Source organism: Cavia porcellus, unplaced genomic scaffold (genome assembly GCF_034190915.1).
Source record: "Cavia porcellus strain 051 isolate PalLab524CR breed Dunkin Hartley unplaced genomic scaffold, mCavPor4.1 scaffold_1, whole genome shotgun sequence".
Lineage (NCBI taxonomy): Eukaryota > Metazoa > Chordata > Mammalia > Rodentia > Caviidae > Cavia > Cavia porcellus.
The window spans coordinates 61,852,790-61,878,070 of record NW_026947484.1 but is presented as its reverse complement, the minus strand read 5'-3'; the positions used below and the strand labels follow the sequence as shown (position 1 = coordinate 61,878,070).

The window sequence follows — 25,281 nt, the reverse complement described above, 5'->3', positions numbered from 1 at the left end:
TGAGGAAATTTATGTATACCAAACTAGCACTCCAAAATGTTCTGAAGGACAGTCGAGAAAGAGATAATAAGGACTACAGCTCCATGAACCCCAACAGATAAATCCACCAGGAGAGGCAAACAATTAGAAGGAAGGGAAAAAAGGGGGTGCCAATAACAGGAAAATTACATGACAAGGATAAGTTAATACATATCAGTTTTAACCATCAGTGTTAATGATCTTAATTCACCAGTCAAAAGACAGACTGGCAGAATGGATCAAGAAGCAAGATCCAGCAATATGCTGCATATAAGAAACACATTTAACTCAGAAATTCATACACTGAAAGTCAAAGAATGGAAAGCAACACTTTATGCAACAGGAATGCAGAAAAAAAATCAGGGGTAGTATTCTATTTGCAGACAAAGTGAATTTCAATCTAAGACTGATCAAGGGAGATAAAGAAGGCTACTATATCCTTGTAAAGGGAATAATCCAAAGGAAGAGATAACTATCATAAATATATATACAACAAATACCAGTGCACCCAGCTATATAAAACAATTACTAATGGACATGAAATATCATATAAGACCTTGTATTGGTAAACCTCAATACCCCACTGTCACAAAACTGGGCATCAGTTGTCATCAACTGGACAAAAAAATAATAAAGTATTAGAACTAAATCAAACTTTTGAGCAAATGGACTTAGTCTACAGAGTGTTCCACCCTCACAATATCTGAATACACATTATTCTCAGCTGCACATGGGACATTCTTCAAAATAGACCATATACTACCTCATAGAAAATGCTTAAATAAATGCAAAGAAATTGAAATTGTCCCATGCATACTGTCAGACCACAGTGCAGTGAATTGGAAGTCCATGTGAAAGAAAACCACAATAACTTCATAAATGGATTATCAAGGCCATGTGGAGAAGATGAAGGAATCTGTATAGCAGAGCTCTATGGTCAGAGTGACAATTTAATTATCAAAAAGTGCTTATTCAGTATGGTGATGCCCACTGGTAATATTAGCACTCTTGATGCTGAGGCAAGGGAATCACAGGTTAAAATCTGGTAACTTAGAGAGATGCTGCTTAAAAAAAAATATCCCTGGAAATGCATAAAAAGGGCTGTGGGTATAACTCAGTGTTAAAGTCCTGGGTTCAATCTTCAATACAAAAAAGAAAAAGAGAGGCAAATGAGTTAGCTAATTGCAATAAGATGACTGGGAAACATCTAAAGCTATAATGACAAGTTAGCTTTGAGTGTTATCTAAGGAAATGTGACTCAAAAAAGCTGCTTCCTTTACGTCTTGTTTCCCAGGCAGCTAGCTGATTGGTGTTAATCGCATTGCTTTGGATTTGTTTACTTTCTCCACAAAGACTAATAAAAACTGTCTTGTGTTTACTGAGGAACAGATCTAAAGTGTTGGATTGGTCTTGGCTCTCTGGATGCTGAGAGCCAAGGGTCTTGTTACCCACTCAGATGACTGATATGTATCTAGACTTTATTAGACCAGCTATTATCACTTATCTCAGGCCTTATCATTTGTCTTTATCTCGAGGCCTGGCCTCCAATAGATGTGCCTCTACCCTCAGTTGTAAATTGTTTTCATTTCCTCCACTGACTTGAGGGTCCAGCCATATTTGATTGCCTAAAATAATTTTACCTAACTTAGCTGTCTATAATAGTTCTACCTTGGAATATTAGTCCTATGGACCTAGGTAATATCATTGGTCAAACTGTAGTATGTGGCCTGCATGGGGGTGATAAAATTAGTCTCAACCAGGAATTTGTAATTTGTGCTTCATCGACAGTAACAATTGAGAGAATTTTTTTTCTTTTTGTCTTTTTCATTTTTATCACTACCAGGGATTGAACTCACAACTACCTGCTTGCAAGGCAGGCGCTTATGCCGCTGAGCTAAATCCCCAGCCCCAAGAATTTTTAAAAACATATTCAAAATAGTTGAGATTTTTGTTTTTGAAGTATTAGGAGTTGAACTCAGGGGCACTCCACAACTGAGGTGTATCCTCAGCTCTTTTTATTTTTTGAGGCAGGATCTAAATAAATCGTTAATTTGTCCAGATGGGTGTCTTAGTTACTTTTCTCTCATTGCCGAGACAAAACACTTGATACCCAAAACTAAGGAAAAAAAAGGTTTATTTAGCTCACAGTATGTGAGGTTTGAGTCTAATCACTTGGCTCCAAGGCAGAGTGGCAAGACATAGGAGGGCAAAAGACAGCAATTTAACAAGAAGAAAGATAGGGAGAACAAGCTTCTGTCCCTCCCTTATATTGTAAGCAGGCTATCATCCCCTTTCTCCTTGTGGGTGCACCGCTCACACCATCTCCCTGCCCTCCTCTTGTACAGGCTTAGGATATTTACAAAGGAAGGATCCTGGCTCCCTGCTGAGTCTCTTAGTTGAAATTTTAAACTTCTGAATTTGGCACAGTGTATCAGCCATAACCCTGGGCTCAATTTTGCTCTCATCCTGCCCCAGACTGCTGCACTGTTAGGATCACAGGTATGCCACCACAATGTCTGACAGAGATTTGTATACATTTGTCAAAGTGTAAATTTAAGTTAAGTATAAAGAAAATAAAATTATTTTATGTATGCTTTCAAAAATAATAGTACATTTCTTCTAATTTTGCAAAATTAGTAAATATAAATGGTAAAATTGAAATGAATGAATATGAAACTTTAAGTCAATGTTTAAATAAACAAAAGCTTGTTTAGTCCCATTTGTTCAGGATAAGCCCATAGTCACACTAACTCTCCAGGGACACATGTGCTAGGAATGAACCAACAGCTCTGCCTATTTTATGAATTCTGACCAATTCCTACCTGAATCACCCTCAGAAGGTATAATATTCAACCTTCCCTGATTTTGGCTTTTGTCATACTTCTGAATCAGAAGTCATTTATCTTCTGCCTAGCAAGTTTAATAAACTAGTTTATGTGATCCATAGACGTCTCTTTTGATTTGGTGTGTTTGTGGGGGAAACTTGAACAACCAGAAACAGAAAATGTGTTATGTTTGCAAGACTAAGGAAATAGTCAATATAAACAAATAAATGTCAACTGAAATTAAGGAAGAATTTTATGGCCAGTAAATTGAGGGTGCTTGTGTTACGGGGGTTTCAATTTTTACATTCTTGTACATGTAGTGGTAAAGTGGAGCCTGGAATGTCAGGCAACATCCCACAAAAGATGGAATCCTGATTCAAAAAGAAAAAAAAAATTGAAAATGAGGGTTTCTTTAAACAAAGCGTTTTCTTTTTTCAAAAGAAAATTTTGTTTAATTGGTTATATGGAGTGACATGATTACATATATGCACCACTATGTAGGGCTTCATGTGAATTTTAGGACATTCTAGTTCTGTGAAGAATGTCATTGGTATTTTGATGGAATTGGCATTGAATCTGTAAATTGCTTTTTGGTAATACAGTCATTTTGACAATACAGGATATCCCTACGAAGTTGCAGTTTAGAGTCCTGCAATTTTGCTAAAACTGCAAATGTCTTCCACAATTGTTTCTTTGGACAGAGAACTGCAAGTAAGCAATTCAAGAGCATTAATCAGTTCTCCTTGTTGCTGATTGGCTGCTGTCCTGTAATCCATCTCTGGCATATGCACCATCATTTTTGCATCATAACAGATTGCTATGTAGCTGTCTCTCCCAGTATTGTCCTAACACCCTTCAACTGCCCTGCACCTTTTAAGGCTTTATTAATGCATTACTTTATTAAATTAAATTACATAACTGCAGGACACATAAGATATTTAGGGTTTAAATTATACAAATAGGCATTTTTAAAAACCATATCTGAAATCTTCGGTTTTTCACAATTAGGGGGTACTGTAGGAACTTAAACCCCAAGAATTTTGGGGGTATGCTGAATTAATTCTGTCAATCCATGAACATGGGAAGTCGTTCCATCTTCTGACGTCTTCGATTCCTTTCTTCAGTGTCCCAAAATTTTCAATGTAGAGAGCTTTTACCTCCATGGTTAGCCTGATCACTAGGTATTAGACTGATCACTAGTAAGCTATTGTGAATGAAGAAAGCACTTTTTTTTTTTTTTTTTTTAAACCCAAAAATGGAAACCAGGCTGCTGTAGAGGAGCCCTGAATGTTAACCAACTATTTGGAAGGTCACAAACGCCTAGAAGGCGTGGTCCTGAGGTCTCACTATCTTCAGTAAGTTACACTACCTTTTGTTTGGCACCTAGCCCACATCTAGGCAGGTCGCTTGTTAAACAGAAGGCATCTAATCCCTATGTCTGGATTGTGGGTGGGTGGCTTGCACAATCCCAGGAATTTGTCAACTGGTACCCATTTCTCATTCTTTCCCCTAGGGCCAGCGAAAGTCCTAGGGCCGTGGGGTTAAACTAAAAGTTTTTATGCCCAGCTACTAAAAAGTAGCCTAACCACCCTCTCCTATCATAGTGCTCCTGTCATTGTCCTTTCCAACGGACGTTTCCAAAGTAGTTCAGTACTGTAAGATTAAGAGTCTCAGGCTGCACAAACTGAGCTATCCCGGAAACTTCAAAGGCATTACAAGTTCTAAGTCAGGAGACCGGTATTCACATGCAGAAGCATCTCTACTCTGAAAAGTATCCGCACCGTGCTGCCTAACCTATAGTTTACTGCCTTGGTCACGCGTTGGTCACAGGCACCCCAGCTGGAGGTTCTGAAGCTTTAGGGTTGCCCCATCAACTTTCCAGCGGAAGAACAAAACATTGAGGTGAGACGTTGTGTTTATTTTGCTCTGCTTTAATCCTGTCTCCTCCAAACCCAGGGACAGATAAACATACATGTCTGTGCTTCTGTGGAACAACCCCTATTCGTAAAACGGGTGAAGAAGAGGGGAGGTGATAAAAAACTAGGTAGGTTTATAAAAAAACAAAACATGTTTCCGCCCGGTTTCGAACCGGGGACCTTTCGCGTGTGAGGCGAACGTGATAACCACTACACTACGGAAACCACCTAACAGGCAGCGCTCTCTAACTGGGATCTACAGATGTCAAAGGCCAACCGCTGACAGCGACCAGAACTCCAATGGGACAGAGTTTGAGGTGTCCAGCTTCAGTGACTGACGCCTTCGCGCCAGCGGCTCCCGGAATCGTCGCGTAGATTTGGCGGCGGCGCGATTTCGAGCGCACGCGGAGCAGTTTCCTAGGCAGTGCAGCGTCCACCTGAAGATTTCCACGGGCAGCGGCTACCCCCGGAGCCCTGGCATCGTGTAGTGCCCAGCACCAATTGGAAATTCGCCACATAAATCACGATTTTGTAATCCCCCTCCCATGTAAAAATTAAATATTTAAATAAACCATCAAGTACTATCGCACAATCTAGTGGCAGAGAAGTTCTGCAGGAACATAGATCTTTACTGCGGTCTCCAGACCAGGTGCATAAATGATGCACAACTCAAAAAGTATTTGTTGAATGAATAGATGACACAAAGAAACAGTACTGTTTCTTTAAACAAAAACATTAGCGTGGTACAAAATGCAAAGGATACAGAATGATATGTATGGAAATATTTTTCCTACCCCTTACTCTCAACCTTTCCACACAAACTACGAGTAATTTTCCAGATGACAATAACGACAAAGTGTAACTAACCTTCATATTGCTCTTGCCATATGCTAAGTAACGCTTTCACTGCTTTGACATTCTCACAAAATCTTGTGGAAACTGATTAAAGAGCAGGGATACGAAGATTTCAAATATATTTAACATTCTCTCCCCTTTTTAAACAGATGATAGTTACGTCACTGCTCAGTAACTTGCTAATTTAACACATTCTGAAAAGTCTGTTTTTTACAGCTAAAGAGTGTTCCACTGTGTGAGTTGCGTGTATTGATTTGTCATCCTTCCCCTACCAGGAAGGTTTACTAAAATGACGATACAGTGACCAACTGGAAGTTTTAAAGGAGAGCGGAAATGCCAACCACGGTATGGTTGCTAGGACCGCTCCTCTCCGGCCCTGGCCCCGCCCAGGCCCCCGCCTCCGCCCCCGCTCCCGCCCCCGCCTCCGCCTCGGATCTGGAGGGTCCGACGGACTGGCAAATGACGAAGTCCCTCCCCTAGAAGGGCCGGAAGTGCTTCAGGGCGCTCTAGGGTGTTCGCCACTTCACTTCCGGTGCCAGCCGTGGGGACTCCCTGGGGCAGTTGTCAGATCCTCGTCCGTACGATGGCGCCTGGCTGATGCGGTCATAACACCGACAGCAGGCAGCAGGCAGCAACCCCGTAGTTCTGGAACAGTGGCGGAGGATGGGGATGGGCAGTTCTATTCTGTCCGTGTTCTTGGCTACTCCGCATCACAGAGACGTGGGCCTCCACCGTTCTAGCCTTCCCACCAGTTCCCGAATGTCGGCTAGAGCGTCTCCTCGCCGTTTCCTGTCATCCTGGGGCCCCGGGGAGGGGAAGAAGGGGGCGTAGCCGGGCCGCGGAGGGAGCTCAGGAGCTTGGGTGGTGCGTAGACGCCGGAAGTGTTGGAGGGAGGCCGGAAGGAAGGGGGTGGGGTCAGGAAATGGGGAGGGGCGGGGGTTTATGAGGAGGCCGGGGAGCGTTGGGGTAAATTTGCACTCAGGGCCACCTGAGGGACTTGTCCGTTTGGGCTCAGCTCTGTCCCCTCCCCACGAAGAGACACGGTTGTCGTCCGGGAGCAGGGAACTCTGTGTGGAGGGGTGGGTTGTTGGGGGAATAGTTTTCTGGCTGCGCTCGAGGCAGGGTGTGCAGGGGCAGGCCTGGGGGTGGGGCCGGTCTCCAGGGTTGCTGAGAGGGAAGACCCCCCTCCCTTGCCTCCCCCACTGTACATCTACACTGGCTGACTGGACACTAAGATGGCTGCCGTTGCCATGACACCCAACCCTGTGCAGACCCTTCAGGAGGAGGCGGTGTGCGCCATCTGCCTCGATTACTTCACGGACCCGGTGTCCATCGGCTGCGGGCACAACTTCTGCCGAGTGTGTGTAACCCAGCTGTGGGGCGGGGAGGATGAGGAGGATAGGGACGAGTTGGATCGAGAGGAGGAGGAGGAGGAGGACGGAGAGGAGGAGGAAGTGGAGGCAGTGGGGGCCAGCGGAGGCTGGGACACTCCCATGAGGGAGGACGATTTTGAGGGCGACATGGAGGAGGAGGTGGAGGAGGAAGAGGAGGGTGTGTTCTGGACCAGTGGCATGGGTGGGTCCGGCTGGGACAACATGGACTACGTGTGGGAGGAGGAGGACGAAGAGGAAGAACTGGACTACTATTTGGGGGACATGGAGGATCTGAGGGGGGAGGACGAGGAGGATGAAGAAGAAGTGCTGGAAGAGGATGAAGAGGAGGAGCTCGACCCCGTCACCCCGCTGTCCCCACCGCCGGCGCCTCGGAGGTGCTTCACCTGTCCCCAGTGCCGAAAGAGCTTTCCCCGGCGCAGTTTCCGCCCCAACCTGCAGCTAGCCAACATGGTCCAGGTGATCCGGCAGATGCACCCGACTCCCGGGCGGGCGGGCCGTGTGAGCGAGCAGGGGGTCTGCCCCAAGCACCAGGAAGCCCTGAAGCTGTTCTGCGAGGTGGATGAAGAGGCCATCTGTGTTGTGTGCCGAGAATCCAGGAGCCATAAACAGCACAGTGTGGTGCCTCTGGAGGAGGTGGTGCAGGAGTACAAGGTGAGAAGTCCGGAGCGGAAAGCGCTCTCAGGGGATGGAGGGAGCGGCGGCGCGCAGGTGCCTCTGCCCTCGAAGGGCCCGTGTGCTGGTGAGCCGATTCCAGCCAGTACTGAATGGCACCATGGTGGCACGGGGTGAGAGGGCCCCTGCCGTGCACACACAGGCAGGCAGGGCAGCGCCAGGTCTTAGGAAGGGGCTTCTGCGGTTCCGCACGGCCACTGTCGCCCAGTGGGTGTTCAAGTGACAAGTCCTTAAGACTTTGCTGCCAGTTTGATTCATTTTTTGGGTGAGTCTTAAGTCCTTGATTGGGGTTCCTCAAGATGAAAAGAAATGAGGGCCTCCAGAAGAAAGGCTTTGAACCAGGAGTATGAGTAGTGTTAGACCCTAGTGCCCTGCCTGCACTTGCACACCGCCCCCCCCCCCCCGCGATACGGTTTGGTTTCCCCCTGGAGGACTTTAGTTGGCATTGCACCAGTCAGATATACTGACCAGAAAAGAGGGAAAGAGGCTTTTAAAAAAATCATTTACTTATTTTTTTAATTTTTCGAGACAGGGTCTCAGGGTGTAGTTCAGCTGCTCTTGAACTCTCTATGTAACCTCCGCTGGCCTCCAGCAATCCTTTTGCCTCAGCCTCCCAAGTGCTTAAGGCAGTAGTTCTGCTTCACTCTCAAAACTTGGTCACCTTTCTGAGCATCTTTGAATTTTAAATTTCCTGGATTGCGAGTTAATACAGTATTTACTGGGTACTTAATACATACAGTGGGCACTTTTCATGAATTATTTACAAGTCAACCATCCTGGGAATTTAATGTGTTCTGTTCCCCCTTTACATATTGGGAAACAGAGTCAGAGAGGCTTAAATACAGTTCACAAGGCCACATACAGTACTAGTAATTGATGGACTTTGTTATAACTGTTCCTTCTCCGGAATATAATGTTAATAATGACACCATCATTTGTATGTTTACTTTTACTTTGAGTTTTCTAACATATGACCTTTCTTCTTGGAGTCTTAATTCTAGTTTGGTTAATGTCTTGCTTCCTGTCTGTGATCCTAACTCTTTGGAGATGAGTAAAGGAAATTTGTTTATCAGTCAGCACAAATAGCACTACTTTCCAATGACCTGAGTGGCTGTGAAGCAGTGGGACCCTGAGGAAGATAAGGTAGTCTCTGTTTGGTCTGCACAGAGCTCTTTTATTTTGACTGGTGTTTTCATCTCTTCTGATTCTTTCATTCACTTAATTTAGGGATTATTACCACAATTTTTTTCTTTTTTAAAATAGGGGCTTGCTATATAATTCAGGTTGGCCTTGAACTCATGGCAAGGCCAACTTCCTGTCTCAGCCTCCCGAGTGCTGGGATTGCAGGCATGTGCCACCACACCCAGCATCATTACAATTTAGGAATAATGTGTGTGGGGTTTCATAGCTCTGAGTAGTAAAATAAACTGTCATCACTTCATCTCACTGCAACAGTGATTGTCAAACCAGCCTGAATTTCAGAGTTAGTAGGGGAAATTTTCGAAGTGCAGTTGCCCTTGGAGATTGTGAATCAGGGACAAGAAATATGTTTAGAAAGCCCAGCCCAGCTGAGTGTAATGGTGTGCACTTGTAATCCCATTGCTCTGGGAGACTGAGGCAGGAGGGCTGCCAACTTTGAGCCTAGTATAGGCAACACAGACAGTCTCCATGAGACCCTGTCTTAATGAAAAAAAAAAAAAAAAAAAAAAAGCTGGGGAGGTAGCTCAGTGTTAAGGCCTGGGTTCAATCATGGAAATTGCTCTTAATTTAACACTGTCTGCCTGCTAAGCTTTGCCTTTTTAGAAGAGGTCAGGAATTTTTGTCCTTTTTATATTTTTGCAGCTCCTAACTAGCTGAACCCATCAAACATTGTTCATTTTTTAACTGGAACGCAAGGCAGACTATTCATGGGTATTTCATACTTTGTTTTTCAGCTGTAGTACTATAGTACTTCCAAAGAGCTTCTGAAACTGGATTTTAATTTGTATTAAAATCCATGCCTTTGAATACCTGATGCCTAAAAACCCTGTATTCAGTCCTGAAGTTGATGAGAAATTGAAAAAAGTTATAATCTCTTTCTTGTGCTCTTCAGTTTGAAGCCAGATTAACGTTTATTCTGACATAAACTGTTCAGCAAATGAAAATGTGCAATGCACTTTGTTATGTAGGTATGTTTTGAGTGATTTCCTTTCTGATTTATAGGCAATTTTATAAATAGGTGATTTATTTTTCTTGTACACTAGCACGGCACAGTTTTAAATAAATATTTTCTTATTGAATGGATAATAAAGTGTACATAAAAAAAGCTCCAAAAAAGTTAAGTGTCTTTGAAAATTTCCCCTAAATAGTACTCTTAAGTCATTTTGTGTTGATGCATTTTTTGTCAGGAATTTAGGAAGAATATTAGATGGTAAGTTTAAGCATTTTAAATTCTGAATTAATGTATTATAAATTACTATTGTGAAGAAACAATATCAGAAGACAAAATTTTGTATTTATTATTATAATACAGTATTTTATTATAATTTTTTCTCTAGCCAGTTGTGCAATAACTGCCTTTTGTACTCTGGGTCTGTAACTTCTTTAGTTCAAGGTTAGTTCAGGATGTCACTGGCAGCTGCCTACTTAGGTAGCGAATGTTAGATAATATTTACTGATTTTTTTTTTTTGCCAGATACTGTGCAAAGTATACCAACCATGAGGTATGTTCTATTCTCATTTTAAGCTGAAAAAACTGGAAGCATGTCTTGCTTCAGATCACCTAGCTGCATTCCTGGCCTGATTGGAGTCTAGGTTTTAGTTTTTCTACCCAGCTATCGCCCCCCCCCCACACACACACAAGGAATGAGGTGGAAGTAGCAGATAGAAAAAGGAAAGAAGTAGGTGGGGCTTATTTCAGACATTCTAGTTTCTCTAATAGGTTTTTATTTTTATTTTTTATTTTTTGGTGTTTTGAAACAGAGTCTCACCATGTAACCCAGGCTGGCCTTGAACTCTCAGTAATTCTCTTACCTTAGCCTCCCAAGTACTAGAATTACAGGCATGGATATGCCCCACTCTAACAAGCTGTTAAAAGTCTCAGCTACAAATTATTGAAACACAAAACTCATGTGCATAATGCTGTGAAAATTAGAAATTTAGAAAGGAGCTGGGCATGGTGGCATGTGCCTATAGTCCTACACTCTGAGAGACTGAAGCAGGAGAATTGCAAATTTAAGGTTACCCTGAACAATTTAGTGACTGAGAGCCTGTCTCAAATAAATTGGTAGGGATATAGTTCTATGTGAAGGCATTGGCTCTATTAACTGGAACAACAACAACAAAATGGTGAAGAGGAAAGAACTTCTGTTTTCATTTTCCATTTAGCAAGTAATTAAGCAGAAAAGCAAGCTGAGAGACAGAAATATAAATATTAAATAGAGACAGGGATCCAGGAGTGCATTGGGAGAAGCACACTTTTTAAAATTATTAGTGCCATGGGAAGTAATGTGAAAGTTTTATTCCAGTTTCCTTGAGATCACAGAGGAACTTGGGGACAGGGAATATCAGGCCTATGGTCAGGGCGATGGCTTTTAAAGGAAGACTACAAGTATGGAATTATACTTTAAGGAAAGACAGGTCATTGCCAAATGTGGTGGTGCTCACCTGTAATCCCAGCACCTAGGAGACTGAGACAGGAGGAGTGCCACAAGTTCAAGGCCAGCTAGGGCTACTAGTGAGTTTAAGGCCAGCTTAAACTACATGGTGAAACTTTGTCATCCCCTCCACCCCAAAAAAGTCATTTTTATGACAAGTAAAAAGGGATGATGGAGGTAGGGCCAAAAATGTAGGGTCAATAATTTGGAAGTGATAGCGAACCACTGAAAGATTTTTAGCATGAGCACAAGATCATCAGAAAAGTATCTAGAGATGAAGATCAACAAGGATTTTTTGTGGAAGTGGCTTAAGCCATGTTCATCTCAGTAGAGCTCTCTAGCAGTAAGGATCTAACCTTTAGAGAATGCACACAGGGCTTCTGTATGTGAGAACAGGGAAGGATTGGAAGCTGTTTTGTTACTGCCTTGAGAGAACAGCAGGGAGGAAAGGCTTGACCCCAGACCCAGCCCACGGCAGGGAGAATTGGAAGGGTAGGTGCTGAAGAACAGAGCCCTCTCCTGGCCTGTACCTCTAACCTTCCTTTTCCTATTCCCTCAGGCCAAACTGCAGAGGCACGTGGAACCACTTAGGAAGCACCTGGAGGCTGTGCAGAAGATGAAGGTCAAGGAGGAGAGGCGAATGACCGAGCTAAAGGTGGGTGAATGTCCTTCAACAGGCTGACTAGTCTGTGGTCAGGGCAAAGAAAATGGGGCTGCCCACTCACAAGAGAAGAGTATGTTCTCAGGATGGGGCAGCAAGGACTGGGAAAAGGGACCTGAGGAAATGAGGAGCCTTTTAGGGTTAGGAAGCATGTTACTTCCTAAGTTCTAAAATGGAGTGAAAAGAGGCCTGGCTTGACTGTGTTGGGTACCTGGCCCAAAGCTGCAGAGCAATGCTTTCTGTCCAGATATCTAACTCAAAACGATAGGAGAGCAGAAGGGTTTAAAACTCACCAACAAAGAAGCCACCGGTCACAGGAGATACAGGTGGTTGCAGATCAACTGTGGGCATGAGAGAGAGAGATGGTCCTAGGAGGCTTCTGATGGTACAAAAAGGGCCCAAAGCATGTAGTGGAAGGGAGGAGTTAGTGAATACTGTCGTTGCAGGACCTACTATTTCATAGTTCAGTGTAAGTCCAACAAGCCTAATACTGTGAGCTTCAGAGACTAAGCCAGGAGATTTCTTTCTGTCCTTTGTCCCCTTCCCTTCCAGCACCTGCCTGTGGCCAGGATCTAGAATTGCCCCTTGTTATTGCCACCTCCATATTAGGAACTCTGCTGTTGGCAGATATATAGCACTGAATGGTAGAATCTTAGTCTGGGAGTTGGAGAGTCATCTTGCTTCTTACCAATGGCCCTAAGACTTCTGCTCTCTGGAATGCAGAAATGTACCAGGATCTGAATATAACTAAGTCAAAGAGTGAAACTGATGTAACAGCTGCTTCCCTCACCCACTTGGCTTACCAGGATCTCTTTCATACTCTGGATACTTTCTGTCCAGAGAATGTCTCCAACTGACAGTAATGGGTGAAGGGTCTGGGGATATGGCTCGGTGGCACAAGTGCCTGCCTGGCAGGCACAAGAAGTGTTGCAGTAATAGGTGAAAAATGTTTCCACTTCCCAGGTTGGTCCAGGCAAACTGGGTCAGACTAGCCAGGAGGCTTTTTTCTTTATACAATATAGAGCCAGTCTTCTGTATCCATGGATTATATATCTGTACATTCACCCAACTTTGGATTGAAAGTGTTTGGAAAAAAATTGGATCTGTATTGAACATGTACAGACCTTTTTCCTTATTGTCATTCTTCACACAATACAGTAGAACAACTGTTTATATAGCATTTACATTTTCTTTGGTATTACAATTAATGTAGATATGTTTCCAATATATAGGAAGATGTGTGTAGCTTACATGCCAATATTATGCCACTTTATATAAGGGACTTGAACATCTTTAGATTATTTTATTCTGGAACCAAACCCCCTTGAATAGCTAGTGACCCTTATACCCCCATAATATCCTTGATTTGCCTCTTGGCCTACAAAACATAAAATATTATCTGTTACAGCAGCGTTCTGATTCCTGCTCCAGAGGGCTTCAGTGACTTTCCTAAAATCACAGTAACTAGCTGGGTGTGGTAGCACAGGCCTGTAATCTCATTACTAGGTAGGCTAAGGCAGAAGGATCACTGCAAGTTTGAAGCCAGCGTGGGCTGCACAGTGAATTCAAGGCCAACCTAGACTGCTCAAAAAACCCAAACAAAACAGAAACAACAAAATGTCACTAACTATATAGTGAGAAATACCATTTCTTGATTCCTGAATTCTCTAATTTAAAAAATATTTGTAGCTGGGCATGGTGGCTCATGCCTGTAATCCCAGCACTTGGGAGGCTGAGGCAGGAGAATTGGCACGAGTTTCAGTCCAGCCTGGTCTATACAGGCAAGTTTAAGATTAGCCTACACTACCTAGTGAGACTTTTTTTTTTTTTGATGAGACTAAGTTTTAGCTTTTGTGGCATACTTGGCACTATACTAGAGTTCTTAAGGTACAGTAAGGGAGAATTTTAAAAAATACTTCTTTAGCAGTATACAATACTGTATGTGCCATGGAGGGAAACCAGTGATATTTATGGAGGTAGCACTGACTTAGATCTTCAGGGAAAAGGTTTCTTTTAGAACGTGTAAACTTGAACCCAAACAGTGAGGCAAATTAGGTGGAGATTAGTATCAAACTGCTGAGTTTAGGACCAGTGTGCCAGAAATGTGGGAGTGATATGTGGAAAGGTCTAGAGGTGAGGAAGATCTGCAGTATAGGGCTCCTTTTGCTTGAATTGAGAGGCAGCAGTTAGAAAATTGGAGGTTTACCTTCTCACATGTTTAGGTGGTATCTGCATACCCTTTGCATCATTCCAGAGCCAGATGAAGTCAGAGCTGGCAGCTGTGGCCTCAGAGTTTGGGCGGCTAACACGGTTTCTGGCTGAAGAGCAGGCAGGGCTGGAGCGGCGCCTCCGAGAGATGCATGAAGCTCAGTTGGGGCATGCTGGAGCAGTGGCCAGCCGCCTCGCGGAGCAAGCTGCCCAGCTGAGCCGCCTGCTGGCTGAGGCCCAGGAGAGGAGCCAGCAGGGAGGCCTTCGGCTACTCCAGGTAAGCAGTCCTCCTCTCTGTCCCACCCCCTCACTCCCCTAGCTACGTTTGCCCTTGTCAGGCAGTGCTCACTGTACTCGTACTCAGAGCTGCCTCTTCACTGGGAAGTAGCCAGTGACTTAACTGAAAATCCAGTGAGTTGACCAAAAATGTTTTTTGAAGCTGGAGACAGTGTTGAATGTGGTGTGAGAGTTACACACAATGAAAAGAAGCAAGATTAAATTTAGGAAGGAAGGCTGGGGATTTAGCTCAGTGTTGTATGTGCCTGCCTGGCAAGTGCAAGGTTGTGAGTTCAATCTCTGGTACCAAAAAGAAAAAAAAAAGTCAAAAAGAGAATAATTTTTCACAGTGACATCTGAAAGACATGACCAAGTCATGTCAGGAAAAATTCTTTTTACTGAGCTTATTTATAGCAGGATGAGATAAGTTAGGTATGGCGAGCCATGGGGGTGGATGAGGGGGATGCAAGTTTGTTGAGAGCTCTGCTCTCCTTTCCTGGTCAAGTTCAGACCTTTCTCTGGCTGGAGATTGGGAGAAAACAGTTGTCCCTGTATAGCTGACACTCTCTTTATCTCTTTCTCCTTCTCCTTTTTATTATTCCCAGGACATCAAGGAGACTTTCAATAGGTGTGTTCCCACATTACCCTTTGTGACCCAGTAGTATCTGGTTCCCCATCCCTGCCTCTCTTGGGTATCCCTCTCCTCTCCTTCCTTCCCTAGGACCTGAAATTCTGCTTCCTGGACCCTCCTGTCCTTCCCCTCAGCTTCTGCTCTTCCCTCTGGGATTACCATGGTCCCACCCCCTGCCCGGTCCCCTTCCTCCAGGTGTGAAGAGGTACAGCTGCAGCCCCCAGAGATCTGGTCCCCTGACCCGTGCCAACCCCATAGCCATGACTTCCTGACAGACGCCATCGTGAGGAAAATGAGCCGGATGTTCTGTCAGGCTGCGAGAGGTAGGGAGGTCACCTGTACGACCTTCCTTTGCCTTTCCTTTCAGACCTGAGTTTGGGTTCTGAGGAAGACGGGCTCTGTGGAAGTGTGGGGGGCTGACAGGCAGCAGGTTATAAGTAGACCACTTTGGGGTTTCAAGTCAAAAAGAGTAGCATCTGTCCTGGCCCAGGTAGGTTTGGGGCGAGGTGGCGAGAGCCAGGGACAGGGTAAAGCCTGTCAGGTATCCTGGGAACCAGAATAGGGAAAAGGGTGGTGCCCAAAAAAACTTGAGCCTGGCCTCTTGTGGTGGTGGGGGAGCTGGGGTCAGCTGGAGGGGATGGTTGGACAGGATAGGAGGGAAAGGAAGCACAGCAGGAAAAGCCCAACCTGTGGAGTCAGCTGCTGATCGGGAACAGTCGTTCCAGCCCTGGCGTATTTGTCCTCCCTCCTCCCAAGTGGACCTGACGCTGGACCCTGACACGGCTCACCCTGCCCTGATGCTGTCCCCTGACCGCCGGGGTGTCCGCTTGGCAGAACGGCGGCAGGAGGTTGCTGACCATCCCAAGCGCTTCTCGGCTGACTGCTGCGTACTTGGGGCCCAGGGCTTCCGCTCTGGCCGGCACTACTGGGAGGTAGAGGTGGGCGGGCGGCGGGGCTGGGCGGTGGGTGCTGCCCGTGAGTCGACCCACCATAAAGAAAAGGTGGGCTCCGGGGGTTCCTCTGCGGGCAGTGGGGATTCCAGCTCCTCACGGCATCACCATCGCCGCCGCCGGCTCCACCTGCCCCAACAGCCTCTCCTCCAGCGGGAAGTGTGGTGTGTGGGCACCAATGGCAAACGCTACCAGGCACAGAGCTCGACAGAGCAGACGCTGCTGAGCCCCAGTGAGAAGCCTCGGCGCTTTGGAGTGTACCTGGACTATGAGGCCGGGCGCCTGGGCTTCTACAACGCGGAGACTCTGGCCCACGTGCACACCTTCTCAGCTGCCTTCCTGGGCGAGCGTGTCTTCCCCTTTTTCCGGGTGCTCTCCAAGGGAACCCGCATCAAGCTTTGCCCTTGATTAGCCTGCCACCCGCAGGGGCCCCTCTGGTCAGCACAGTGGGGCGGGTGGTAGTGGATGGTGGCCCACTACTGCATTGTTTCCTGCTTTCCTTTCATCCCAGGTCCCTGCTTTTCCCTCTAGGAGCCTAAGAACCCTCCTGGCCTCCAGCTCTGCCTTCTCTCACCTACTGTGTCTGTCCAACAGGTCTGCATGGGTCTGATAATGAGAACAGCTGCTTGGTCTTCCCTCCCTGTCTGCTAGCCTAGTCCAGCCCTTGGGATTTTGAGTAGGGAAGATTGTAACTTCCTTCTTTCCCTTAATCCCTACTGTTTAACCATTTATGTCAGTTCTGAGGCTGGAGGTCTTGGGCAAGACTCAGAACATCCCCATCCTATTGTTTTCTGGTGCAAAGTTTAGATAGGGGATTTGGAAGCTTTTAGGGGAGGCATGGTGGACAAAAGGGTCAAGCTAGGTTAAGGTTTGCTCTCCTGGGGAAAATAGGAGGGAGTCTAAACTTTCCTTCTGTCCCCAACTTCTACCTCCTTAGACTGGCCAAGATTTAGCCTCAGTGAGATCTGAGATCATCAACATGGTAAACACAGTACATACCATTATATCCACCAATAAATTATTTTCCCAGCACTTAACCTAATGAGCAAACTCCCAACTGTACCCCTCCAGAACTTTTCATTGCCAGGGCCCTTTCCAGCTTGTCCACTGGAGTTGCTCTGAAGTTTCCAGCCTCTCCCCAACCTTTGAATTGCATTTGGCAAACGACGAGGGGAGGTGGACAGGGGTTTGGGTGCCAGGAATGAGAAACTTGGGCAGAATATATTTTTCTAGTAACTCCTTGTGTCATTTTTGTTCATGGCTGAGGTCAATTTGTATGTTCTTGGGGAAAGGGAAGGTGAATTGTGTTGCAGAAATAAAATGTTTATTTGCTTTTGTGAAGGTCATCCCTTCTGAATTCAATCTGATCTTAAGTGATTATTTAACAGTTACACCTGTAGGATGTTCCTACTAGGGAGGATCCTTTCTCAAGGATTGGGCTTTAACTGCCCTCCCCAATGCCCTATCTGATTTAATGCCACATGATAGTGTATTTTGAGATCACAGGCATTACTTAAGTTTCTGCAAAAATCTCTACAAAGACAAAACCAGGACCTCAATATACAGTTCCAGTGTAATGGCACCCAGCTGAGTCCGAAGACCCAGTTCTCCTTACTATTATAAGCTGAGGGAATAAGAAATGAAGGGTGCATATGGATCTTTAATATGCTGCAGTTGTTTGACCACCACTTTTAAGAGCTCTTCAGGACTATGCCCTGTAAAATCCAACCGTAAACTGTTCCCACTCTTTCCCTATTAAAAGACCTTTGCCCACCTTTACACAATGAAAAGGTGACTTGAGGCAAATGACACCCTAATTCCCGAGCTAACTTTGAACAAATCCTCTCAAAGTATGTGGTCATTCATTTGGTCAGCAGCAATCAAAGGAACTGGAATGGCCATTAAAACCACAAGATACTGCTAGGAGGTCTTAAATTTGATTTACTACTATATAACCTGTATCAAGATTAAAGTAATGATAGTTCTGAATTTCTTTTGACCAGACTATCTAGCACCATAACCTGGGGCTGGGGGCTTGAGTAAAACCAATGTATTTATGAATTGTATGTTTCATAAAAATGCTTTGGCTAACAAAGAAAACAAACACAAAACAACCTGTCTTTAATGCCAAACTGATGATTATGGTAACCTGAAACTTCAGGCTTCCTGAATGTACACCTTTCAAAGAATGGGTACCTTCATCTATTTAATTTGCTTTGTGTTAAAAGAGTCGCACTTGGGCAATCTCCTGTTCCTAAATTCAATATGAAAACCTTGAAATAGTCCTTTACACTCAAAGTTTCTCTAAGATTACAGCAGGGTCACAAATACGACCTAGAATGTAGGCACTGTGGTGAAATGAATGTATGGCAAACTAACTCACATGACCTCCCATGTCACCTCTGATGCTAGCCCAACCCTATGGGAACCAGATTGACATCTCTTTCCCCACAAAGCCCCTGATCAACATCTTAACCTGTGAACAGCATATGTAAGATGCTTTGTTCTAGCAGAGAAAAGTATCTTTTATTGTTTTTTGAAGCAGGGTCTTTGTACCTGGCCCTGGTTAGGCTCAAATGATCCTTCTGCCTCAGCTTCTTGGATTACAAGTATGTATCAATGCTGGTGGTAAGAAAAATACTGTAAAAGTCAGAACTATAAAGCCAGTTCTTTATTTTTTTAAAGCTGACACGTTTCTAGCGGGTGCCAATAGTCACCTGCCACACTCGCACCAGGTTATCTGTGTAGCCAGCAAACAGAGTCTGTAAAGGAGAAACAATGACAGATCAGGCTCAGCCAGTGGACTCTATAGTCCCAAGATGGCCTTTTCTTAAGAGTCCCCTCCCTTCACCACCACACTGCAGGAGCTGATTATATTCGCCTAGAAGAACAAGCTGGCGATAAGGAATCAAGACATCAAAAGTATCTACCACCACTATCCTACCCTCTAGATCACTAACTGTCCTCTGATGCAGAATATATTCTCAGCATTCAGTGACACAGTTTATCAACATGGCTAACTTTCTGTCATTGTTACATCAAGACACTAGTGTCTGATTAGACAGCAGCAGAAAAAAAGGTAACACCAGTTACAAGCAGTTACCTGACGACAGGTCAACTTACCTGGCCATCAGCAGACCAGGCTAGAGAGGTGCACTGAGGGGGCTCTGCCTTGCTGCTGGTACTTATAACTTCTTGCTTCAGTTCATCCACGATTATCTTGCCCTCCAAGTCCTGGAAGCAGGTCAAAACCAGGATAAGAACAGCCTTAACACAGTACTGATTTCTCTTTTGCTCCCCAGAGTATGTGGCAATGCCTAGAAAAATCAAGCTGGTAGCTGGCAGGAATGTTGTTCAATATGCTGAAATGCAAATGAGGAGTACTCCTGACAAAAAACTAGCTAGACCAAAAGGGTAGTTACACCTAGGCTGAGTAAGTGATTATATGTGGCCATCCATTTTAATAGGGAGTATCTTGTACTGGTGCAAAAATTCTAACATTAGAAAAACAGTTCATGGGTCAGGAAACTTGACTCCCAGTCCAACGGCAATGTTGCTGTGGGAGGGGTGGTGGTGGTTAGAACATAGCCAGGTAGTAAATCTGTAATGCAGTTCACTCACCCAGATCTTGATGCTGGGGCCAGTGGCAGCACAGAGCCAATAGCGGTTAGGGCTGAAGCACAGGGCATTGATGATGTCTCCTCCATCTAATGTATAAAGATGCTTGCCTTCATTGAGATCCCACAGCATAGCCTGGCCATCCTGAATAAAGGAAAAGACGAGTTACTGCCATGTAACCTTTTCTAAATGTTGATCCCACTCATCTGCACAGCATATAAAAATTGATTCTTGCATTTCCCACAGTACTCTGCCTTCGTAATATCTAATGACGTGAGCACCAGTATTTCTCTCAACTTTTTCTTTAACACATTATACCTTACTACCTGTATTAAGAGCCTCGAACAACTCATAAATAACTAAAAGTTCTGCAAACATAGGTTTACCTATTTGCTTCAAGAGAACCACAAAGAAAACAGCTTTTTAAACTGTATGCCTCATCTATGTATCTTCAGAAAACCACCTACAAAAAGAGTTTTGGAAAACTTGGCCAATTTTTAAGTATCATTTCATACCAAAGATACAATCTACAGAATTCTGTAATACAATTCCATTTAGGCAAAGGACGCCTAGTCCCCAAATACCTTGCCTCCAGAAGCACACAGGGATCCATCGGGAGAGACGGTCACAGTGTTCAGATACCCAGTATGGCCAATATGGTTGGTCTTCAGCTTGCAGTTTGCCAAATTCCATACCTATAAAGACAGGCATTCACAGTTTTAACAATCTTAACTCTGGACTGGCCAGGATGAGGACGGTCCAAGTCCAACAAAAAAAAGATATGACTTAAAGCATTCCAGAATATGACAGCCAATTATGATTCTATCAATAATAGAAGTTTAAACATCTTTGTCACTCAGCATCAACTGAGATTAAAGCAGGTTAACAAAACCTATAGGATGACTTATAAGAAGCATCAATTACCTACTTCAGACCAAACATGAAAAATTAATGACCTGCCAGGAATGGTGCCACGTGCCTGTAATGCCAGCACTCAGGAGGCTAAAGCAGGAGGATCACTACTACATGCAAAGCCAGCCTGAACTATACTGAAACTTTATCTGAAAAAAACAACAAAACAAAAGACACCCACCCACCTAATGACCCATATTGAAAACATACCAAGAAGGGAAAAGTAAACTAAGGTAACCCACAAAATATGTAAAGTTGAAAAGTAGGGCTACCCAGGAGGTGATGGCAACACACTGTGGCTGGTAAAGATCCTGTAACCCCAGCTTGAAGCTCACCTTGACCAGCTTGTCCCAGCCACAGGAGACAATGATAGGGTTGCTGCTGTTAGGCGAGAAACGGACGCAAGATACCCACTCCGAGTGACTCTCATCCTGGAGAACGAAAAGGAAACAGTCCCATCCCAGCATGTTAAGATTCCCTACGCCTACTCCAGGATGGATGGATGAGTACCACTGCACTCCTATTTTCAGAACCCAAACTTTAAGAGATCCAGGTTAGATTCCAGGTGTATTTAAAACAGCCACACAAGGCAAAAAGTTAAAAGGGTGTGTGAGCACACTCAACATATGCTCTCACTTTACCTGGACAGTGTATTTGCATACACCCAGTGTATTCCATAACTTTATGGTTTTGTCTCGGGATCCAGAGACAATCTGCCGGTTGTCAGAAGAGAAGGCCACACTCAGTACATCCTTGGTATGGCCTACAAATCGTCTTGTGGTGGTGCCCCTGAGCGAAGAGAACTTGGTTACTCTCTAGGCAGACTTTTTATGAACTCCTGCCAGTGAGACCCTTACTCTGGCCTGTCCCAGACCAAGGAGGCTACAAGACTCAAAGGTCTATGGATGTGACTTGTATCACAGCAAGCCTTTCAGAATATGGCAGAGAATCCACTCAGAATTGCAGGACATGTCCTCATTCCCTTGTGGGATTGGCTGACAATGTCATCTGTCATCACCAGGATCCTCTATTACACCCGACAAATATTCAACCACCCAGGACAGCTTTTAACATAAAACATCTTCAAACTTTTGTCAAGTCGTAACTGCTTAAGCTGCAAAAATGTTCAGCTAGGCTAGTCCTGAACAACCCTGAAGTCTCTGTCGCAAAGAAAGAAGGCTAAATAACTGTCAACTGCTCTCCAAAAGCATCTTCCGCTATGTCCTTCCCCAGAAGGACCAGCTCCTCCCTCAAAACACCAATCTCCCAAAGGCATCTACCTTATTGTAGCCCAGCTTTCTCCCCCAAGGCCCCAGAGCAGCTACTTGCGTTGTAAGATCCCAGAGGCGCAGGGTTCCATCCCAGGAGCCAGAGAGCGCAAACTGGCCATCTGAGGAGATGACCACATCACTAACAAAGTGGGAGTGACCCCTCAGAGCACGCTGAGGGATACCATAATTGGTTTCATCCCTGGTCAGCTTCCACATGATGATAGTCTTGTCTAAAACAGGGAGGTAAAATAAAACAAGGAAAACCAGTAAGAAACTCCCAGTGCCTTAAGGTCATGAATGAATTAACATAATGAAAATTAAGGTCACAAGCCAGGAGCTAACTGTAAATTATGTGAGCAGTTACCACTTAGGGCTGAATGACTATTCCAGTACAGAAGCAGATGTATTGGAGCTGTACCATCAGATTATTTATTATTATAGCTTTGTTAAGACATGGTCTGGCCATGTAGTCCCGGCTGGCTGTGAACTCGCTGTGATCCTCCAACCTCTGCCTCCCAAATGCTGGGATCAGAGGAGTGTGCCACCACTAGACTTCAGAGATCACGAACACCTTTTTCTGAGGATCAGCCTAATTCAACATTACTCTGTATCTTCTCTGAAGTTTAACACGGAAAAAAGTCTGGGTGTGTGCAAATGGAAGCGACAGGAAGCCTCAGCAGGCCTCGGACGGGCCTCCGGAATTCATACCCTTTCCCCTGAACAAGGGCCGGGCGGCAGCTCAGAAACAGCCTCTGATTTCAGCACAAGGATTCAGATGGCATGTTGGGGTCATCACCGCTCCGCCCGTCCCGTAGGCTTCTGGACACACTTAACCTCGCCTGCGGGAGCTCAGGCAACAGATTTTAAAAGAACCCAGCCTTGCTGGTAGAAGGCGTTGTCTCAGCGGGAGTATCTGCAAAGCGGCTTGACCAGGCTGAGACCTAGGTTTCTGCCCGCGCGCCTAACTCATACCCCGTTGGAGTCTACTGTCCCTGTCACTAATAAAGCGCTGGGTACAGCCGCGAGTTTCGTGCAAGCCCCGGCCGCCCAACCATCTCCCCTGCACTCTTAACCCGTACCTCGAGAGGCAGACAGTATCATGTCCGGGAACTGTGGAGTGGTAGCGATCTGCGTTACCCATCCGTTATGACCCTTGAGGGTGCCACGAAGGGTCATCTGCTCAGTCATGGTGATGGCAGATGCGGGGGTCGCGCCACTGAAGAGGATGGCAACAGATAGTCCACAGAGACACCCAGCGCGACCGCTCGAGTCGCCGCGCCGCCTAGAAAAAGAAAGAGCAGACCCTACCGGAACCGGAAATACCCGCCAGTCCAAAAAAAATGGCGGCCCCCGTGAGTCTCGTTAATCAAGATGGCGGCGCTGTATAAAATAAAAAAAGACGAGCCGAAATCACAAATTAGGATCTCTCCAGCCACGGAACATAATGTTTCTCAACGCTATATAAATGCACTCTGAAACTAGTACTATTAAGTGTTTAAAAGTCTCCTAAAGGCATTTTAGAGTAATGAAAAGGCGAAAAATGGCAACTATACGGCGCATACCCATAAGGATCGCTTTGCGGCTTTTGCGACCCTACGTAGCTTAACGCGAAAACCGCCCTTCCTTTTGCTCTCTGGGAGCGCGACGTGGGCGGAACTGTTTGAATGTACCTGAGAGTCGTCGGGCAGTTCCAAAAATGTGATGCGAAGCCATTTCTAATAAACTGTTAAAACGTGCTCAGGTGAATTACCAAACCTAACAGATCTCCAAGCACAGAGGCTTGACATTGGTAGAGGCACTCCGCGTGCGCAAGGATTTAGATTGGGGAGGATTTTGGATCGCAGCTTGTAAACAACGTATCTACAAGTGTTTCTGTGCGTTGCTGTCCGGCCTATCTGCTCTGTTTAGGCCAGAGTGTGCAAGTCAGAATTTAAAAGGCCTGGAGTGAAAGTCTACGCTTCTTGGGACTGGCGCCCCACAGAGAAATCTGCGGGCCTGTGGGTCCCCGTGCTCCGCAGAAGCAGTGGAACTCGGATTTCAGGCTGCCTGTCGGTTTCCTCCCGCATCATCCTCCGGAGTGCTGGGATTACAGACGTGTGCTACGTGCCTTGCTTAAATTTTTTTTTTTTTTTTTTTTTTTTTTTTTTTGCTTACGAGGGACACAGATCAAGATGACAATAGCCACTAATATTTATGCAAAATAAAAGAGGCGATATTTATTTTCCTGTTTGTGACATGTATTAACTCTTTCCTCACCTATAAAATGATATTGGGAGTAATATTAATACCCACGTTACCTGCTGGAATATTGAGTAAATAGGTAAAGTGCGTAGAAGAAGAATGCCTAGCAGTACTATGCTGTTTTCAGTTACGTGAATACAACTATGAAAAAAAGAAAAACAGACCATCATGGGTTTTTAAAATTTGTTTTGTTATTGTTTTATATTTTGCAATCTAGCTCCTATGGGAAGGAAAGGAGAATAAAATTAATTAGGAAGTTTGGAGTGGATACAGGCAAGCTGGGTGTGGTGCCTCTGGCCTATAGCTGGCATTCTGGGAGGCTGAGGCAGGAGGATTGGAAAGTTCTAGTCCAGCCTGGCTAACCTAATGAAATCCTGTCTCAAAATAAAGGACCTGGAGAGCTAGGGAATGTAGCTAGTAAGAAGGCTCAGAGTCTAATCTGGCTGAGACAGATTATCTTTCTTAGGACTGCTTGCTCTTCAGGTCCTTTGCAAAGGCCTCTGCTTTCCTTGAACCCCCCCCCGCCCCCTATGAACTGAACTCAGAGCCTTCACACTGAACTACATGCCAACCCCTGTATTTTGAGACAGGGTCTCCCTAAGTTGCTAAATTGCCCAGGCTGTGTTTGAATTTGCATTCCTCCTGCCTCAGTCTCCTGGAATTCTGGGGTTATGGGCCTGCACCACCATACTATCTTCTTCCAGGAAGTCTCCTGAGGTTCATAGGGCGCTGTCCTGGCTATTCCCTCCACAGGCTGGTGACTGTTCTCTTAGTACCCTAACCCTGTACATCACCCGTGTCCTTGGCACTTATAACTATTATTTCCAGTAATTAACTCTACTTTGATCTATGTGTTTTGTTTATTGGGTGGACATAGAAGCCCCATAATCAGTTTTCTGCCCCAACTCTGGTCACACTAGTACCTCACTGGGCACAAATGGAGAAACTTCCAAACCTGCATCCTGGTGAGACCTGAGCAATTCACCGTGCAAGGGATTGCTGTAGAGAGGGAGGACTTCCAACCAGCACGTGGTTCCTCCCTCTCTGCGGTCATGTGTGTCACATCATCACATTATTTTTTCCTCTGTGAATCCTCAGTTTGCTCATTTTCTTCAACTCTTCTTAGAGAGTCTCTTGCTGTCAGGACTCCTGAGGTACTGCCAGGAATCTGGGCTCAAAATGAACCTCACTCCTTGTA

The 25,281-nt window shown here is 45.1% G+C and overlaps 2 protein-coding genes and 3 non-coding genes across 8 annotated transcripts; 1 reads left to right on the top strand and 4 right to left on the bottom strand.

The window, feature by feature from the left end:
• Window positions 1-4,911: 4,911 nt before the first annotated feature.
• On the bottom strand, window positions 4,912-4,984 carry Trnav-cac (transfer RNA valine (anticodon CAC)). The gene has a single exon. It is a non-coding gene; the product is annotated as a tRNA-Val (tRNA).
• A 1,556-nt stretch (window positions 4,985-6,540) lies between these two features.
• On the top strand, window positions 6,541-17,387 carry Trim41 (tripartite motif containing 41). Of its 4 annotated transcripts, XM_003472237.5 has the most exons (6): window positions 6,544-7,659; window positions 11,875-11,970; window positions 14,231-14,461; window positions 15,066-15,088; window positions 15,287-15,414; window positions 15,848-17,387. In XM_003472237.5, exons 1-6 carry the CDS (start codon window positions 6,850-6,852, stop codon window positions 16,447-16,449), a joined length of 1,890 nt encoding a protein of 629 aa, XP_003472285.2. In that variant the 5' UTR covers window positions 6,544-6,849; the 3' UTR covers window positions 16,450-17,387. The 4 variants fall into 4 exon arrangements, with proteins under 4 accessions (XP_063105360.1, XP_063105354.1, XP_063105359.1 ...); XM_063249284.1 differs by lacking the exon at window positions 15,848-17,387 and having other exon boundaries at window positions 6,543-7,659; window positions 15,182-15,384; XM_063249289.1 differs by lacking the exons at window positions 15,066-15,088; window positions 15,848-17,387 and having other exon boundaries at window positions 6,543-7,659; window positions 15,287-15,384.
• A 1,310-nt stretch (window positions 17,388-18,697) lies between these two features.
• On the bottom strand, window positions 18,698-23,148 carry Rack1 (receptor for activated C kinase 1). The gene is made up of 8 exons (XM_003472186.5): window positions 22,922-23,148; window positions 21,901-22,072; window positions 21,213-21,360; window positions 20,907-21,002; window positions 20,244-20,354; window positions 19,663-19,803; window positions 19,165-19,275; window positions 18,698-18,803 (listed from the first exon to the last, which is right to left on the bottom strand). The coding sequence occupies exons 1-8, from the start codon at window positions 23,028-23,030 to the stop codon at window positions 18,738-18,740; spliced, it is 954 nt and encodes a 317-aa protein (XP_003472234.2). The 5' UTR covers window positions 23,031-23,148; the 3' UTR covers window positions 18,698-18,737.
• On the bottom strand, window positions 21,519-21,596 carry LOC111757520 (small nucleolar RNA SNORD96 family). The gene has a single exon (XR_002791847.1). It is a non-coding gene; the product is annotated as a small nucleolar RNA SNORD96 family (small nucleolar RNA).
• Window positions 22,578-22,644, bottom strand: LOC111757521 (small nucleolar RNA SNORD95). Its single transcript, XR_002791848.1, has one exon. It is a non-coding gene; the product is annotated as a small nucleolar RNA SNORD95 (small nucleolar RNA).
• Window positions 23,149-25,281: the final 2,133 nt, after the last annotated feature.

What these genes read in the sequence shown, in the direction of transcription:
- Trim41 (XM_003472237.5), top strand. Translation starts at nt 6,850, where the DNA reads ATGGCTGCCGTTGCCATGACACCCAACCCTGTGCAGACCCTTCAGGAG. An exon ending in GGCGAATGACCGAGCTAAAG is followed by an intron (nt 11,971 to 14,230) that starts GTGGGTGAATGT and finishes GCATCATTCCAG; the next exon opens with AGCCAGATGAAGTCAGAGCT. An exon ending in GAGGCCTTCGGCTACTCCAG is followed by an intron (nt 14,462 to 15,065) that starts GTAAGCAGTCCT and finishes TATTATTCCCAG; the next exon opens with GACATCAAGGAGACTTTCAA.
- Rack1 (XM_003472186.5), bottom strand. Translation starts at nt 23,030, where the DNA reads ATGACTGAGCAGATGACCCTTCGTGGCACCCTCAAGGGTCATAACGGA. An exon ending in GCTGGGACAAGCTGGTCAAG is followed by an intron (nt 20,355 to 20,906) that starts GTGAGCTTCAAG and finishes CTGTCTTTATAG; the next exon opens with GTATGGAATTTGGCAAACTG. An exon ending in TGTGTGCTTCTGGAGGCAAG is followed by an intron (nt 19,804 to 20,243) that starts GTATTTGGGGAC and finishes TCCTTTATTCAG; the next exon opens with GATGGCCAGGCTATGCTGTG.